The sequence below is a fragment of the Trachinotus anak genome, unplaced genomic scaffold (genome assembly GCF_046630095.1).
Source record: "Trachinotus anak isolate AG129_WGS33_773 ecotype Australia unplaced genomic scaffold, CSIRO_AGI_Tana_v1 ptg000021l, whole genome shotgun sequence".
In the NCBI taxonomy this organism is placed as follows: domain Eukaryota; kingdom Metazoa; phylum Chordata; class Actinopteri; order Carangiformes; family Carangidae; genus Trachinotus; species Trachinotus anak.
The window spans coordinates 1214367-1230978 of record NW_027273872.1 but is presented as its reverse complement, the minus strand read 5'-3'; the positions used below and the strand labels follow the sequence as shown (position 1 = coordinate 1230978).

General features: G+C 41.6%; 1 protein-coding gene across 4 annotated transcripts in view; it reads right to left on the bottom strand.

The window, feature by feature from the left end:
* ccdc88b (coiled-coil domain containing 88B) overlaps nt 1-16612 on the bottom strand; it is a 39161-nt gene that overhangs the window by 5176 nt on the left and 17373 nt on the right. For all 4 annotated transcript variants that reach the window (XM_071457522.1, XM_071457523.1, XM_071457524.1 and 1 more), the window contains 11 exons: nt 14845-15543; nt 13880-14059; nt 11755-12095; nt 11419-11578; nt 10680-11075; nt 8658-8819; nt 7712-7989; nt 7303-7446; nt 5946-6132; nt 4051-4196; nt 154-261 (listed from right to left, as the gene is read on the bottom strand). In XM_071457522.1, coding sequence (XP_071313623.1) covers nt 154-261; nt 4051-4196; nt 5946-6132; nt 7303-7446; nt 7712-7989; nt 8658-8819; nt 10680-11075; nt 11419-11578; nt 11755-12095; nt 13880-14059; nt 14845-15543 — 2801 coding nt within the window. The remainder of the gene's footprint in view (nt 1-153; nt 262-4050; nt 4197-5945; nt 6133-7302; nt 7447-7711; nt 7990-8657; nt 8820-10679; nt 11076-11418; nt 11579-11754; nt 12096-13879; nt 14060-14844; nt 15544-16612) is intronic.

Sequence of the window (16612 nt, the reverse complement as noted above, 5' to 3'; positions counted from 1 at the left end):
TGATACATAAAACCTGCACAAACCTGACGATCATCTCAAAAACAGTTTTTCTCCATTTTCAATTATATTGACTTGTACAATAAATTGGCAGCTGTGTGTACAGGTGCAGGTATATATATATTATACACACATATATATACATATATATAGTACTTGGCCTTGATGGTTGGAGGTTGCATGCTTGGCTCGAGGACTCGATACTGATCCATAATCTTCTCCACCAACTTCTGCTTCTCCCGACGGAGCTCGCTCAGCTTCTCCCTGAAGGAAAACACATGAAGCGTCAGGAAAAAGCAGCTGAGAGGAGGATAAAGGAAAAAAAACTGAGTAGGAAGGTCTGTTTGATTTATTTCATGCATTCATTATCTGTGTGAGTAGATGGGGATTATTCTGCAAGTGTGTATGTAATGTGGCTGACGGTGTGTGATTCAGCCTCTTCCTATAAACTCTACTGAGAACTGGAGCCGGCTGCACTGTTTGAACTGGATTCTTTAAACCATCAGATCAGAGGAGAGTGTGTGTGGATGTTAATGGTTGATGTGAGGGTTCAGGGTTCGAGCTGCTGCGTGGACAAACAAAAAGCAGGACATTGTTCAGGAACAGGCTGCACAGTTAGCAGATCTCCCCTGAATGACGGCATCTGAGAATAGAAATAGTGAACTCAGAGTCTCTGACTGGAGCTGAGCGTTGGTCTGACAGCTGTGTAGGGATGTTAGTGCAGACAGGCAGCAGCCAGGGATGAGCCTGTTAGCCATGCTGGTGGAACGACTGTAAGGATGGTGGCGTCTTGAAAACAATCAGGATTTCCTGTGATGATCACACACACACTGATGATCAAACGTCTTCATACTGTATTACATTCATTTAGTTTTAATTTGTTGTTCTACCCAAGCTCATATCTTAAATTCAGGCAGCGCCACCATGAGGTTCACGTTTGAATGACATGTCTCAACAGCTTGAGGATGGATTGCCATGAAATAGCTAAGATGGTGAACATTATTCCTGTTTTGCATTAGCATGTTAGCATACTGACATTAGCATGTAGCTCAAACAAGCACCGAGCCCATGCACAGCCTCACAGAGCTCCGAGCTCGGCTGTAGACCTTGTGTTTTCAGATTTATGACTGGCTGGTTTAGCTTACTGCATGTTTTCCAATTTAAAACTGTGGTTATTTTTTGTCCTTCATGTCTGTGCAGAATTGCCTCTTCAACCCCCCCCCCACCTCCTTCAGTATGTGCATCTGCTACAAATCAAGTCATCCAGCTTGCAGCAGATCAGTATCAAATTTATGAAATAAGCCAGAGTTTAGATTTTGATGAAGCACCCTTGAAGGCCAGTTCGATTCATGTTATGAAATCTTATGATGCCTCTGTGTGTTTGCTCATTGGATTCACAACATTTCCCCAACATTAGTCTGGAAACGCTCAGTCACTGAACCGTTTCCTCAGTGTCACACAAGCTAAAGTTGTTTTGTATCCACACAATCTTAACTGTCTTTTGCATTTTCTGAGGTCTTGAATATATTTTAAACAAGTAAAGATATGTTACTGTCAGAAACTGCATAGACGGAAAAAAAAGAAGTGTGTGGAGTCTTTACATCTGCTTCTACTAAAGACAGTGTTATGTTTATAGGCACTTTATCTTAAATGTAAAATTCCAACGATATTTAAACCAAACCTGAACCAGACTGGACGTGATGTTTGTTGTGTTCTGTATCACATCACATTGACTAATGAGATACGTCACAGTCACTGGACAGTTACACCATCTTGTTTGACATCTTTGCTTCTCATTCCAAAGAAAAAGCTGAGTATGAGCCTCAGTCCAGGCTGTGATTTGCCTTCACTTCATATCGAATCCCTGTTTTCCTAAGCAGGAGAAACTGCCTGCGATGAGATAATAACATCTGTCATCTTCTGTCCTATCTGGACTTGTATCCTGGTGTTAGTTTGGATTACATCCTCACTCCTAATGAACCACACCACAGTTTACTGGCTCAGGACAGAAACCGGCATTTCCTGCTCAAATAACCTGAACTACAGGAGTGAACCCTCCAGTTTGAGTAAACTGCTGTAAAAAGCACTGAACACACTGTAAGCACCTTGGATCTAAACCTCAGGCCTCGGATGATAAAACCTTATCGAATGACTGGCTCCATGATCCTGCTCAACACCTGCTGCTAAATTTATTAAACTGAATAATACTAATTGTCACTAGTTATCACAGATACATTATTTATATCAGTAGCAGTGTTACAGTTACTGTACTGCTTATTGCTGTTAGTCTCTCTCTCTCTCTCTCTCTCTCTCTCTCTGACCGCCCACCCTGAGCCCGGAGGTTTCTGCATCTTAAAGGAAGTTTTTCCTCACCACTGTTGCCACGTGCTGCTCTTTACTGTAAAGAGAAGGTCTCCATCTCCTCTGCTTGGAAAGAGCATTGAGAAAACTTCCGTTGTGATTTCATGATATATGAATAAAATTTGACTTGACTGATTCATTTAAAGCTTTTTCAAACAATGCAATTTTGTACTTTAAAAGCTGTTTTTTCTGTTCCTACCCTGAATTATAATTAATGTCTAAAATGTCGGTCTGTTAAATGATGTAAGATTTTTGGGTAGGTGAGGTCTGATATGGACTCAAGTCAAACTTTCGTTATACAAACTCTGCAGGTCTCACTGACGCCCTGAAGGTCGCCTCCGCTTCTCCACTTGCATTTTAAGCGAGTCCCGTCTTCAGCAGCAGCGCTTGATATTAACAACACCTCGCTGATTGTGTCACTCCAGCCTATTAAATGTTAACGCTGTCTGTCACCAGAACGTTCATACCCCCGACCTGTGGGACACCCACTTTTATCTGATGAGTTTTAACAATAATGAGACTTGAAAACAAATTGTATTTTGCATTTGCTGATGGCCTCGCAACAAGCAACACAAACAACACAGACATCTTATCAGCCTGTAAGCTGATAGGCTGAGCTAAGCAAACAGTTGTTTAATCACTATAATACTAATAACCACAAAACTGTGAATCAGTGCAGCAGCATGAAGCATTTTCAGGAACAGGGTCATTCATGTTCTCTTTCCAAACACGACAACATTCAGTGATCTCAGTGTCACCTTCACAAATTCTTCTCAACTGGCTTTAAAAATCAGATAAAACTATATTTTTTATTTTTTCTGTGTTAATCACATAAACACTTTACACATATTCTTCTCCTGTTTTTTCCAAAGAGTCTTTAAAGTGACGTCATGTCATCATGTATGAACTGGTCAAAACCAAGTTTCATGCATCCTTCTGTTTTCTGTGCTCTGATATCCCAGCATGCAATGGGAACCACAGAGGCTGTACTCCAGACAACTCATCAGTAATCCTGTTGTAAGATGCCAGTTTTATAGGACCACCTGAAAACCTCCAGATCTCCTGAGCATTAATTCGTACATGTTTTTTTTTTGTGTGTGTGTGTGTGACTCTTTATGATGATTTGCTGACGTGAACTAAAAAATTGAAATTCGTTTTTTTTGGGTATGAATGCTGGATGGCTGTTTAACATAACAGAGATTATAATAGAGACCCACCATTGTTACAGGTGTAAGAGGCTATAGACTTCACACAGCTGGGGGCTGAACTGAAATGTGCTGTTGGACACTCTGAGATGTGAAATGTTAACAGTGACATTTTAATCTGTAATTTAAGGGGAAAAAAGCTAACTTGAGCAGACAAAAATGATCTTTTCAAGAATGAAAGCTTAAAATTAAGCTGCAAAAAGGTATAATTTGTGAGAAATTTGGCTCATTAGACTTGAAGGGTGAAGCCAGCTCTGCATGCTCGCCATTAGTTCAGGATTAATCTGTTATTAGTCATTTAAAAGGACGACTGCAGAGTGCTGTTTTACTGTGAAATTGTTGTCATGCAGTCTAAAACCTTTACCAAAGTACTGTTTCATGTTCTGGATATGAGTTCAGACTTTGGTATTAACAAATGTTAACAAACTGCATTTTCTCTAACATGAAAAGTGTGTGTGTGAGTGTGTGAGTGTGTATGTGCACTGACTGGTATTCCTTCTGCTGTGAATAGTGCTGGTCACGCCGCTCCAGACTCTGCTCCAGTAAGGCCCGGTTCTCCTTCAGTAGACCCTGGTTCTGCTCTGCTAACTGTCGGTTCTCCTCCTCCATGTTCCCCTTCAGCTGGGTCAACAGCTGCACATGTAGAACCATGAGTCAGTGTGAATGGTTTGGTAAGATCCTTCTATTTATGAGCACGTCTTTGAGTAGTTTCAGCTTGAGCTGGGCGTTACCTCAGCTACCAGCTGATAACAGCAGGACCAGGATCACAGATACTAATACAGGTAACGATACTTCTAATTGTTAAAAGCAGCTCATTTACTGTCAAAAAATATATTATGATCAGTATTGACATGTGGGTATTGATCCGCCCGACCCTATTTTTAGCACTGTTTTGGATAAAGGGACATTTTAACTTTAGTAGATGAAGAAAAGATCTGAGAAGAAAAACCTGGAAATAATATAACTTTGGTTTGGTTTGGTTCATCAGTCTCAACAGGAGAAGTCAGTTCTTTAAGTTTCATCATGAATCTATTTAATGGACATTTTGTGGAAAACATTTATTTGCTTTCTTGCCAAGAGTTAGAAGAGATGAAAACTGACCCCACCCCCATGTCTGTGCAGCAGATATGAAGCTGCAGCCAGCAGCTTGTTAGTGACCCAGCTACCAGCACTGCCACAGCTCGATAATCAACATGACGGGTTTGTTTAATCTGTACTAAAACTTAAGTGTAAAAGTTATTTGTTTTATGAAGTTATGTGTTGAACTGTTTCACAGTAACGTGACCGTGTCCACCTGGACCCAGCTACATATTTACTGTGCTGCCTCAGAGTGGCTCAATCTATTAAAAAAAAAAAAAAGTCAATAAATAGTAATAATAAAAAGCAAACATTGCAAATGTGCAACAATACACAGCACAGATTTTTTAATGTAACTGTACAGAGATTTTAGTGGGTATTTTTCATTGTTTTTATTTAATGATCTATTAATTATTATTTATTATTTATTGTTGTTTTACCGGGGTCTCAGATCATAGTTTCGTATCGACTTGTATGTTTCCTTGAATCATTGAATCCTTGAATCCTTGAATAAGCTTTAAATGTTGGTATTGTTGGGAGCACGGTTCGACTCTTCGACAATGATCCAGCGAAACCTTCTGGGCTGCACGTTTGTTGAATTTAGTTTCTGCCTTTTCTTGTCCAAACTGAATTTCTCCACATACTGTACGTCAGCAGACCAAATGTCCTGCAGCAGCTTTTACAGGAACAGATGATTCAGCAGTGGTTTCATGAGCAGCTGGATGAAGCAGCAGAAAAAACATCTGCTGGTTGACTCCTTAAACCTTTAACAAGGAGTCAATCTCCACCTGTTTCCTGCCTCAGACTGGCAGACTGGAGAATCTCCTGCCTGAAACAGGTTTTCAATATTTAGCACTTGTTTGACAGAATTACGCAGATGACTAACGCTCTTCTGAAGGCTAAAGATGTCCCTGCTCATTATCAGATACTTGGTATTCATTTTCTGTTTGGACCAATACATCATTGTTTTTCATATGTCAAGCTGAAATTGGGTTTATATCAGGAGAAGAAATCAGCCAGTCACTGTTCCCCACTGACGATACGATAGTTGTTCGTCTCCGACCACAACAATGTGAAGTACTCAATAAAACCTGCAGTGAAATCCTCATAAATTTTGTTTAATTGCCCAATAACACTTTAAATAAATTTGTTTCTTTATTTCAAGTGGATAATGTATCTGAGCGTCTCCTCTGTGAAGCACTAAATCCCTTTTTGCATGTAAATAGTCGACCTGCAGTTTGAATACAAAACACTTCTGTGTATCTGTGTGTGTGTGCGCGCGTGCGTTGTGTGTCTGGTTAATACCTGGTACTGGCTGGTGAGGCGGGCGTTGCTGAGGTCCAGGCTCTGGTTGGTTTCCCTCAGGGCGCTGAGCTCCCCCTCCAGTCGAGTCCGCTCCAGCTGGGAGGCGCTCAGCTCCCCCCTCAGCACGGAGCCCTGAGCCAACAGCTCCGCCTGTAACGCCAACCACTCCTTCTGGTGGGCCTGCATCCTGCAACACCGACACAAGGGCTTTACTCATCACTGTTAACATGATGCGCTGTGTATCTCTCGAAGTCTCTGACTAGAGCTCATTATTATATTATTACACATCATGATGAGTCCTCTCCAACACACAGATCACCTCAGACAGAAAACATCATGGAGCAGCACCGGATTCACTCAGAGGTTTTAGACTATTGCTTTCAAATAGCAGCATCATAGAGGTGAGCAATCATGTTTGTTTTATTCTGTAATGAGAACTGGAATGAGATGAAACTCATAATGATCACTGAGGGGAAATTTTGTTAATATTCAGTAATAAACAGTGAATTTTTTTTCCCCCAATGTGGATTGAGAGAGTTCTGGAATAAAACTTTTTAATGTCAGCTCAGATTGAACCAGAACAATGATCTGAAAGATGCAGAGAAGCTTCGTAGAGCTGAGTAGACGTAATGACCACATACAAGCAGCCACAAAGAAATATCAGAAAATGATCAATGATTAAATTATCAAATCAAAATTATTGATGGATCAATTAAGGTTCAACCATCAGTGAAAATACCAAACTGAACCAGTATAAGCGACAATTTAAATGCATGTTCTATATTTATTTTTTATATATTTCGATTTTTTCCTTTGTCATCTGACAACCAGAAAATGAGACCTTCCTGATCCCAAATCAGTTGCATCAATATGATGATGAAAACCAGGCTGATGGAATAATTATGCTACACAAGGATCTTATGATTATCATCATCATCATCAAAATCTTTTAAAAATTTGGTTTATACAATATTCACCATTCTGACATGGATCAGCTGGTTGTGTGCAGAAGCCTTCGGTGATGCGTGTTCAAATTTCTTGGAAACTAAGTTTGAAAAATATAGAAATAAACCTGTTTTTTTTTTTTTTTACTTGTGGCTCCTCTGTCCTGATGACGTCTTGTGCACTGGGACTTTTTGTGCTTCCTTCACTCTGTACATCCATATCTTACATTTGCATTCAAACCGATGCCTGTGTTTCTCCTCATGATTCATATATATATATATATATATATAGAGAGAGAGAGAGAGAGGTGGAGCTGCTGTTCCCTGTATTCAGATGCACATGAGTGCAGTGAGAGGACTGAGGAGAGAGACAGATCAGATCTCATGAATATGATGCAGACTGGATTTGTTACCTCTCGTTGTCCTCTTTCAGCCTCTCCAGCTCTCGCTCTCTCTCCAGCCTCCTCTGGGCTTCTGCCTCCATCTCCTCTCTCTCCATCTTCATTTCCTGCTCTCTCTCCTCCAGCTGGGTTTTACCTTCCAGGAGCTCCTTGTACCTTGAGATTGCAGACACAACATTCATCCCAACAAAAAAAATATGACTTAAAATGTCTGACAGACAGAGACACTCCATCTTTAAAGGACATAAGCTGTGTTAGTGGGTTTTTGTTGTTTTTGTGTGTATTTTTATTCTTAGTAAAACTTATAGTCCTCACAGATATAACAAGAATAAAAACTCTGCTGGCTGCAGTGAGAATTTCTTGTTTTTCACTTGCTATTATTATGATGTTAAGTCTATTTTAACAGTCAGTGTGTTTGTACCTGGCCTCCAGCTCCCTGTGCTGGGCCTCCAGGCTGCGAAGATTGCTCCTCAGCTGAGAGTGTTTGTCCAGCAGCTCCTCCAGCTCCACCTCCTGTCGCTGCTGCAGCACCGTCATCCGCTCATGGTCCCTCCTCAGAGCCTCCATCCTGGCCACTGACTCCTCCCGCTCCCGCGCCCATACCTTAGACTCCGCCTCGAGAGCCGCGCACCGGGCCTCGCTCTCGCTGCAGCGGGCTAACACCGCTGAATGCTGGGAGCTGAGTGATGCTTGGTCCACCTGTTCATGTGTATGTGGAACAGAACAGATCATCATCACGTAGAACATTCAGGTGCATAAAATGCACCATGGACATGAATATGTAATATGTCACTTTCAAACTGATGAAAAATGAATTCAGATACAATGCAGAGAGTAGTTTTGACACCTTGAAGGAATAGTTTGACATTTTGTTAGTTTCTACTTTCTTGCTGAAAGTAAATAAGAAGAGTGACACAATCTTTGTGTCTGTAGAGTAAATATGGAGCCAGAGCAGCAGATGTAAGGCAACAAACAGAGACTCCAGGAGAGAAAGAGTCCTGCATGTACATTTATCTTTTGTTATTTATTGTTATCCAGGCTAGCTGTTTCCCCCTGTTTCCAGTCTTTATGCTAAGCTAAGCTAACAGGCTGCTGGCTTCAGATACATATTTAATGGTATTAATCTTCTCATCCAACTCTTGGTAAGAAAGTGAATGAGCATTTTTCTCTGTTTCTTTAAATATGGCGTGTCCCTTCCTTAAAAAGTAAAGTTTCACCACAAAAGAATCAATGTGTTTTGATTTAGGACGACCAAGGGTTTAAAATTATGTGAGGTCATTTTCTAAAACTCCAAAAAGTTCTTGTTTCCAAGTTGAAAAATAATTAAATAAGGGGGCAGAACTGTGCTGCTGTGTGTGGTAGGTCACCTGTAGCTGGGTGTTGAGTGTCTGCAGGCTGGTGCAGGAGTCCTGCAGGCTGAGGGAGTGCCGGCGCAGAGCCTCCAGCTGTTCCTTAAAGTGCGTACATGCCTCCTGGGACTCGGACAACCGCGACAGCAAAGCCTCCTGTCCTGCAATCATCGCCGCTTTCTGAGGGAGGAAGCAGTGGATTGAGAGAGCATCCACATCCCTGTGCACCAGCAGCTGCCTCAGAGGCTGTGCTACCTCTGCAGCAGCTTCACATGACGTTTGTCTAAAGATGCAGAGATTAAATCCATCCTCTGTGTCACTGAGTCCACTGAAATGTAAACTCTTGAGCTGACTGTGACAATCTGCGCTGATAAATAAAGGAATATGTTGACTGGGCATCGTGATGGATAGATTAGATATTAAGAGAAAAAATTACTTTGCAAAACTACTGAAGTTAAATAATTTTGTTTCCAATATTAAAATGAATTTGCAGCTTTCCTCCCACTACACAGGAGAAATGGATTTATTTATTTATTGGCAGAGCAACAACACATTTCATGTGGGCATCGTCTGCAGCTCATTTCTGGTCTTCCATGGCTCTTTTTTCACCAGCACCTAATTGAATCACTGCCACGCAGGGGATTTTTCTCTGCTTTTTCATGGTACCATGCTCCGAGCCAACGTCAGTGGTGGAAAATAACATGTAGACTCTCTATAGTGATGAACTATGGTGTAACTAATGCCTGAATATTCCCATTTGATGCTGTTCTCTACTTCTAATCCACAACATTTCAGAGGGAACTGAACTCTTTTACTCTTCCATCCTGTTTGGAAGCAATTAGTTACTTTTCAGTTTAAGATTTTACTGTGAAGCTGCTGTAAGCAGAAACTTTTTAGCATCAATGGGCAAAAATTCCACTTCCACCTTTCACCATTTTGTAATTCAAGTGGTCTGAGAGCAAACTCGACATCTGCACCTCCTCCTGGATCTGTTTTCAGGCTTTAGAAGTGATGGGAGACGTTGGCCAATCACAGGTCTTTTAAGAGGGAGAGAGAGTTTCTATTGGCTGTTCTACAAATGCAGATGGATGTGCACGACACTTCAGAAGGAAAAGTGTTGAACTTCTCCTGGGCAGGTAACAGGCTGCTAAACTTTCCTGTAATATCTAAATGTGTTGGTTGGTTGAGACAGTGGATTTATGATGAGTAGCTACAGGCTCACAGCCTTGGCTTGTGGCTTGTGGTGTGTATGTGTGCATGCATATGCCCTTGAAAGAAGAGTTGCAGGAGGATGGAGGATGTTCAGTTGTTATTTTTTCCTTGATTTCTGCTTGAAGCCTTTTACATGATCTTATAAAATAAAACGCTTTATTGAGGATTAAACCAGCAGCGTCTGTCATGTTTAAGATCAGATAGTGATTTTCCTTCTAAACTTCTCAGGTTGTTTTATTATTAGCTTGAGTTCAAAAGAGGTGAAATTATCTAATATTTCAGAAAAAAGGTTTGTGCAGTGGTTCTTGTACTAAAGGGTCTGAGAACCTCTGTATGAACCAGCTTAGTATGGATGGGACCAGGAACTGAACTCTCAAGGTGAAAGTGCTTTGCTTCCTCTGGAGTTAATGCAGCACCACACCTACTGAACAATGCACTGAATGAAACCTGACCTTGGCGATGCCGGAGCCGCCGCTTACAGTTTGATGTTAGAGTTTATGTGTGTGTGTTTGAGAGCTAAAGAATGAGTGAGAGCTGAAGCAAGAGAGCAGCAGAGGAGATAAGGAAGATTAACAGTAGCCGAGGTGACATTATAAAAACTGATGAGCAGAGATAAAGCAGCAGCTCTGGAAATAAAGCGCTGCACTTGGGGAGGTGGCCGTCTACTGTGAGTTGATAGTCGTCGAACATCCCTACAGCAAGAATTTCAACTTAATATGGATCATCTCCCTCACACAGAAGTGTCACTGAGCCACACAGACGTCCTGTGAATGAGATTCACACACATCACATTCATTCATCATTATATTCAAACACAGAGAGACATACCTCTTTTTCAAGCTCTCTGAGCCTCTCACTCAGCTGCCTCTCTGTCTCTCCTGTGGAATAATCATGGCTAATGGAAAGGTCACGACCTTTGCAGGCTTCAGATTGATTCAGAGGTGACGTCTCCTGGGTGTGTGTCTGACAAATATGCGTTTTGTTTGACGAGTCTGAATTTGAATTAGATGTAACGTCCTCATCCTCACTTCTTCTCTGCTTTTCCAACTGGAGAAGAGATTCACTCCTCTCAAGGCACTGGGTGAGCGACTGTATTCTCTCCTGTGATTGGTTGAGAGAATCTGTAGTCGCCTTTTTTTCAGCCTCAGCTCTTTGTAGTTTCTGGCTCAGACGTTCAACTTCAGTGGACAGTTTCTGAGAACGTAGCTGCTCATTGGAAAGGTCCTGATAAAAGAGAGATACAGGGCAAAAATAAACATAGTGCACTATAAACTAAATAGGTCATGATCTCACACACTGCCCCTTCCTCCTTCCTCCCTCCTAGGGATCTGAGCAGCAGCTCCAATAGTGTCCTTCAACAACACACTGAGAAATCCAGCAAATCTGTTCTGCAAACTACATACTTTGACTTTTGTCACTTTTCCAGTATGAGCAGACTGAATTAGCATCATCACAGAAAAACATCATAGAGGGATATAAGCTGAGTTTACCTCCTCTACATCAGTGCAGCAGTGATTACTGTCTGTGACTAAACTACCATGTCACACACACACACACACACACACACCTGGGACAGTGAGCTAATCTTGGCCTGAGCATCTACGCACTGCTCCTGCAGCTGCTGTTTACCCTCCTCCATGCTGGTTAATCGAGTGCTGAGGTCTTTCTCCAGGTCTTGCAGTTGAGTGCAGAGCTCCTTAGACTCAGACAGCTGCTGACAGACACGCCTGCACACACACACACACACACACAGACAGACAGGTCATACAGAAGGTTGAATGAAGAAAGAGTTGACATTATAGATAAATGCACAGTGCAAGTAGCTCCCTCTGATGCCTTGTAAAGTTAATTGCTCACCTCAGCTCATGATCAAGGTTAAGTGAGTCTACAGGAGTGTGAGTACCTGTGCTCAGCGTCCAGAGCCCGAGCTCTCTGGTTGCTGTGCTCCAGGCCCAGGGTCGTGCTCTCCAGCTGCTGCCTCAGTCTGGCTGCCTCCCTCTCTCTCTGCCTGCCCTCCTTCCGTTGGCCGTCCAGCTCCGACTGACACACCTCTTTCTCCTGCTCCAGCCGTGTGGCCTCCAGCAACGCCTGGTCCCGCGCCCTGGCCAGAGATTCAGCCTCCAGAGTGGCCTCGCGGAGCTCTGCCTCCAGCTCCTCCACTCGACGACGAGACGTCTCCAAACTGCGGCCCTGACGCTCCAGCTCTGCTTTGAGAGTTTGGGTGGTGAGCTCTAACTGGTCGCCCTGGAAAAGAGGAAAGATGGAAGATTAATGCTACCTTGATTCCTAATGGTGATTTTAGATTAGCTACATTTATTAATGAGAAGAGACACGAGTCAGACAGGTCACAACAGGAAATGTGAAGGACATGTTATAATCACTAACACACAAACTAATACACGTTCCAGGAGGATATTAATGTAGCTCAGCACCCTGTACAGTCACTAAATAAAAAAAATAATTACTAAATAAAAGCCCAACATTAAGCAACACGCCTAAAAAAAAAAGAAGAAAACTATGCACTTGCAAACACGGATTTCAACAATGCAGGGTTCAAAAATGTTTATTATGAAGAAGCAGAATTCAACACAAATGCACTGAAAACAGGACCATAGTTTGTCTGAAAGAAAAGCAGAACACGTTAATGATCCTTTGAACTGTGCAAGATTTCCAAGAATCCTTTTTTTCTTTTTTTTTTCCATGAATTAACCAAATCAACACAGTGATATTATAGTTATTAGTTCTGTAAATACACACGACAGGGAAGCAAAGGGGAGAAAGAGGATGTAGGTGAGCTGTGATTTCCAGTTTGGGTTTAATCCTCCCTACAGCTGAAAGGAGCAGAGTCTACTTCATGTTTCATTTAACACGCACTGTTATCATCTCCATTAACTCTGACTCTCTGCTTCTCGTTCTGGTCTGAATATGAAATATGCTTCAAACATAACAGCAAACTGTTCTGAAGTCATTTATTCTAAAACCAAGTGTTTCCTCTGATGTAATGTTCAGAGAGAGGATTCTTGTTTTACTGTTTTACAAATTAAAGGAATACTATATATGTATTGTGTATTATATCTATATATTGTGTTTGTGTGTTTGGTCACTGACAGATGAGTGCAGTCCCTCACTCTGATATTTGTACCATGACCTGGGTGGTTGCACTTCTTTTCCATGTTAACATCCAGATGTATTGAATCCAGTTTCTTTGGATTTATCATCACAGCAGAACACATTCACTTATAACAAGTTCATTTGCATTGAATTGGAAACTGCACATTGTAAAGTCCAAACATGTCTGAACTGTATTTCATCTCTATAATTTAAACTATATGTACAATAATGTTTGTGTGAGGCTGTTAGATATACAGTACAGGTACGACATCCACAACAAAGGCTGGATGTTCTCTGTGTGAGAAGAGGGTGGGTAACAGAATATTACAACATCAGAAGAAGGATTATCTACAACTCTTTCTGAATGGGAGGTATTCATGAATCCTTTTAATGGTGTTTCTTTAATGCTGATTTAGCTCTGCTCTTTTCCTTAGTTTGCAATTTTTCTGATGTCTCACAATTTTACTGCAAATAGCACATTAAACACAATATTCACAAAGACCTCGACCTGCAGTGTCTGAAAAACCTGCTTTTTGGTTTGGTTTTCACTGGACCCACATCTGGGGAAATGCTCTGCTGAACATTTTCTCCTGCAGTGATATAATTAGTTTTCAGAGATGGTGAGAGAAATTTCTTTGGCAAGTAGAATCCCCATCTAATGTAAAGTATCCAGTGTAACTAGTAATTATTTAAAGAGATTACAGAATAATGAGATTGTCTATTAAAAATGGAGTGAAACTTTGTCACTGAGGGTTTGTTGTGACATCAAAAAGCCTGTTCCCTTTCATTTGGTTTGTACATTTATTTTTTATCCTCCCCTTGTCCATCTCCACTGAAGTGACATCTGCTGTGGTCATGAAAATGTTGGTGTCACAGCTGTCATAACATTATGTGTGTGCGTTTGTGTGCTCACCAACCTTGCGCTGGGCGGTGCGCAGGGCGTCCACCGTGCTGCGTAGCGTGTCCCTGTCTCTCTCCAGTGCAGCTCGCTCTCCCTCCAGGGTGGCGATGACCGTGGTCTGCATCCTGTGAAGCTCTGCTTGGCTCCGCAGGCGGCACAGCTCCTCTTCCATGGCCAGACCCTCAGACTGAAGGACCTGAGAGAAAAATGGTGGGAATTTCATTGTGCTGCACAGTCGTCCATCCATCCACGCAGACGTCTGTCTGTCTGCAGGTTTGTTAGGTGCTGAAATTGTTTGACGCAATTTTATAATCATTTTGGAGGCTGCAGTTTAACTGTTTAACACTAAGGTATTTCTGTTATTTAGCCTGAGCTCATTGATACGATGGGGAGAAAACACCTGACTCTAAAAGTAACATTTCTGTTACAGGTCTCATAGTTTTCTATGGTAGACAAAAATACATAAAACCTTAAATATAATTTGATTAAAAAAACAAATATATAGCCACAACAGTTTTCAGTTGGGTTCAGTTCAGCTGTTGAGGTATTTAAGTCTAGAGCAACAATTCTTTGAAAGGATTTCCTCTGAACTGCTTATAAACTGAATATAACTATTAAATAATAACTAGTAAATAATGATTTTCTCTATGCATATTGTATCATAAAGCAGTGCATTAAAATGAATCCATGCAGCTGCTACCTGCATCATTTTATGAATCATTACCTTGATAAATTTCTTATATTAGTTCATCCAACACGTCATTAATTCATCCATCCCTCCAACCAAACACCCATTATTTTCATTTTCTATTAGCATTTCATACAATCTTCAACTTAATCGCTCATGCATTACTGAGCGTCCCTCTGACTCACACTTCCATTCATCCATCCATCCATTCATCTATCCATCATCCATTCATCTATCCATCCTTCCATCCATCCATCCATCATCCATCCATTCACCCATCCATCCATCCATACCTCTATCTGCCTGCGGGCCTCTCCCAGACTCTCTGCAGCTTTCTTCAGACGCTGCAGCTCTGCCTCCAGGACCACCAGCCTCTGCTCAGCCTCCCAGGTTTTCCTGCTCTGCTCTCCCAGCTTGGAGTGCAGGTCCTGGGCCACAGTTGCCTGCCTGTCAGCCTCTTCCTGGGCCTCCTGGAGCCGGGTTGTCAGAAGCTCCACATCAGGAGCAGGCAGGGAGCGTACAGCCTGGTCTGCAGTTGAGGTCTCTGAGTTATCTTGTGAGCTTTTTGAGCTTGATGTCAGTGCGGTCTGTTCCTTCTTTAGCTCACTTTCTTTCTCCCTTCTCTCCCTTTCTTTCTGTCCTCCCTCTGCCTCTCCCCTCCTTTTGGACTCAGGCTCCTCATTACATGGTTCACCTGGCCCCCCTTGAACATGGAACACCTCCTCACCAACTCCTGCTTCCCTCTGGGTCCCAATGATTTCTCCTCTTCTCTCCCTCCCCTCCATCATCCTCACCCTTCCTACCCCCTCTCCCCGGAAGGATTGGGATCCCTGGACTCCTCTCTGCCCCTCCTCCTCCTTCTCCTCCTCCTCCTCTCGGTCTGGCTTCTTCATTCCTTCCTCCTTCGTCTTGTCTTCGAGGTCTTGCAGTTTGGTCACCAGCTGTTCCAGGTGCTGCTTCAGAGTACCATTTTCGTTCTTCAAATTTTGAAACTGAAAAGAATAATGGTAGAGCAATGTCTATGTTTTTCAGAGCTTGAATCTCTGCCTTTTGATTCTTTCTGTCCTTGTTTCTTTTCTGTTGGTGCTTCCATGTATTGAAAATGAATGAACTGGAATCTATTGTGAGCAAAAAGACTGGAACCACCTCTTGTTCTTTTTTTAAAATGCATCCAGGTTCAACACAAAGAAGTAAAACAGCAGTAAGAAAGAAATGAAAGATGGACAAATACCAATGTTGAGATTGATTAAAATGACTTTTGGTCACTTATAAAAATAGTATATGAGGTAATCCTCTGCACAAATAAACACAGAGGCATCTAAGGAGTCCAGACTAGGCAGCCTGAAAATAACACAAATTCAGACAATATAGGGAATACACTGTAAAAATAAAAAATCTATATGTAATATACTGTACATACATATATATAAATAGATTGATTTATCCATTTAGATCTAGTTTGATGGATGGTTGATAAGAAGCTTCTGCAGCTGTCAGAACCACATGTTCATTTGCAGCACTGAGACTTTCAGCTTTACATTCAGTCACTTCTTCTTATCAACTGGTGGCTTAAAGAACAGGCTCTGAGTTATTTCTGTCTCATACTGTGCAACTTTCATGGGGCTGAACTCATCAATAATATGATTACTTATGTTATATACAATTATTTCATCATAATAATATCAAAATATCAACAAACCAACAGCCCATCACAGGTTATCAGAGCCCAGAGTGTGAAAATATTCATTCGACATAAAATCAAGTGGAATTGGGTTTATCTTAGTGTCCTAATGTGAATGGGGCAGGTGTAGGGACGTTATCTGTGTGTGTGTGTGTGTGTGTGTGTGTGTGAACTCTAATCTAACTCTAATGATTGGTTAAAGTAGTGAAGATTTCTAGATTTCTACTTGTTTACAAACTACCGGACATTTCCACACAGTGTTTGTGAGTGCTGAATATTTAGTTTTAAAGATGATTAAACATTTTTAACATTATTATTATTCAAATATTCTTAGGAAAAAACATGGAGCCTCCTCTCACTGAACATTGTGTCTGACAAAA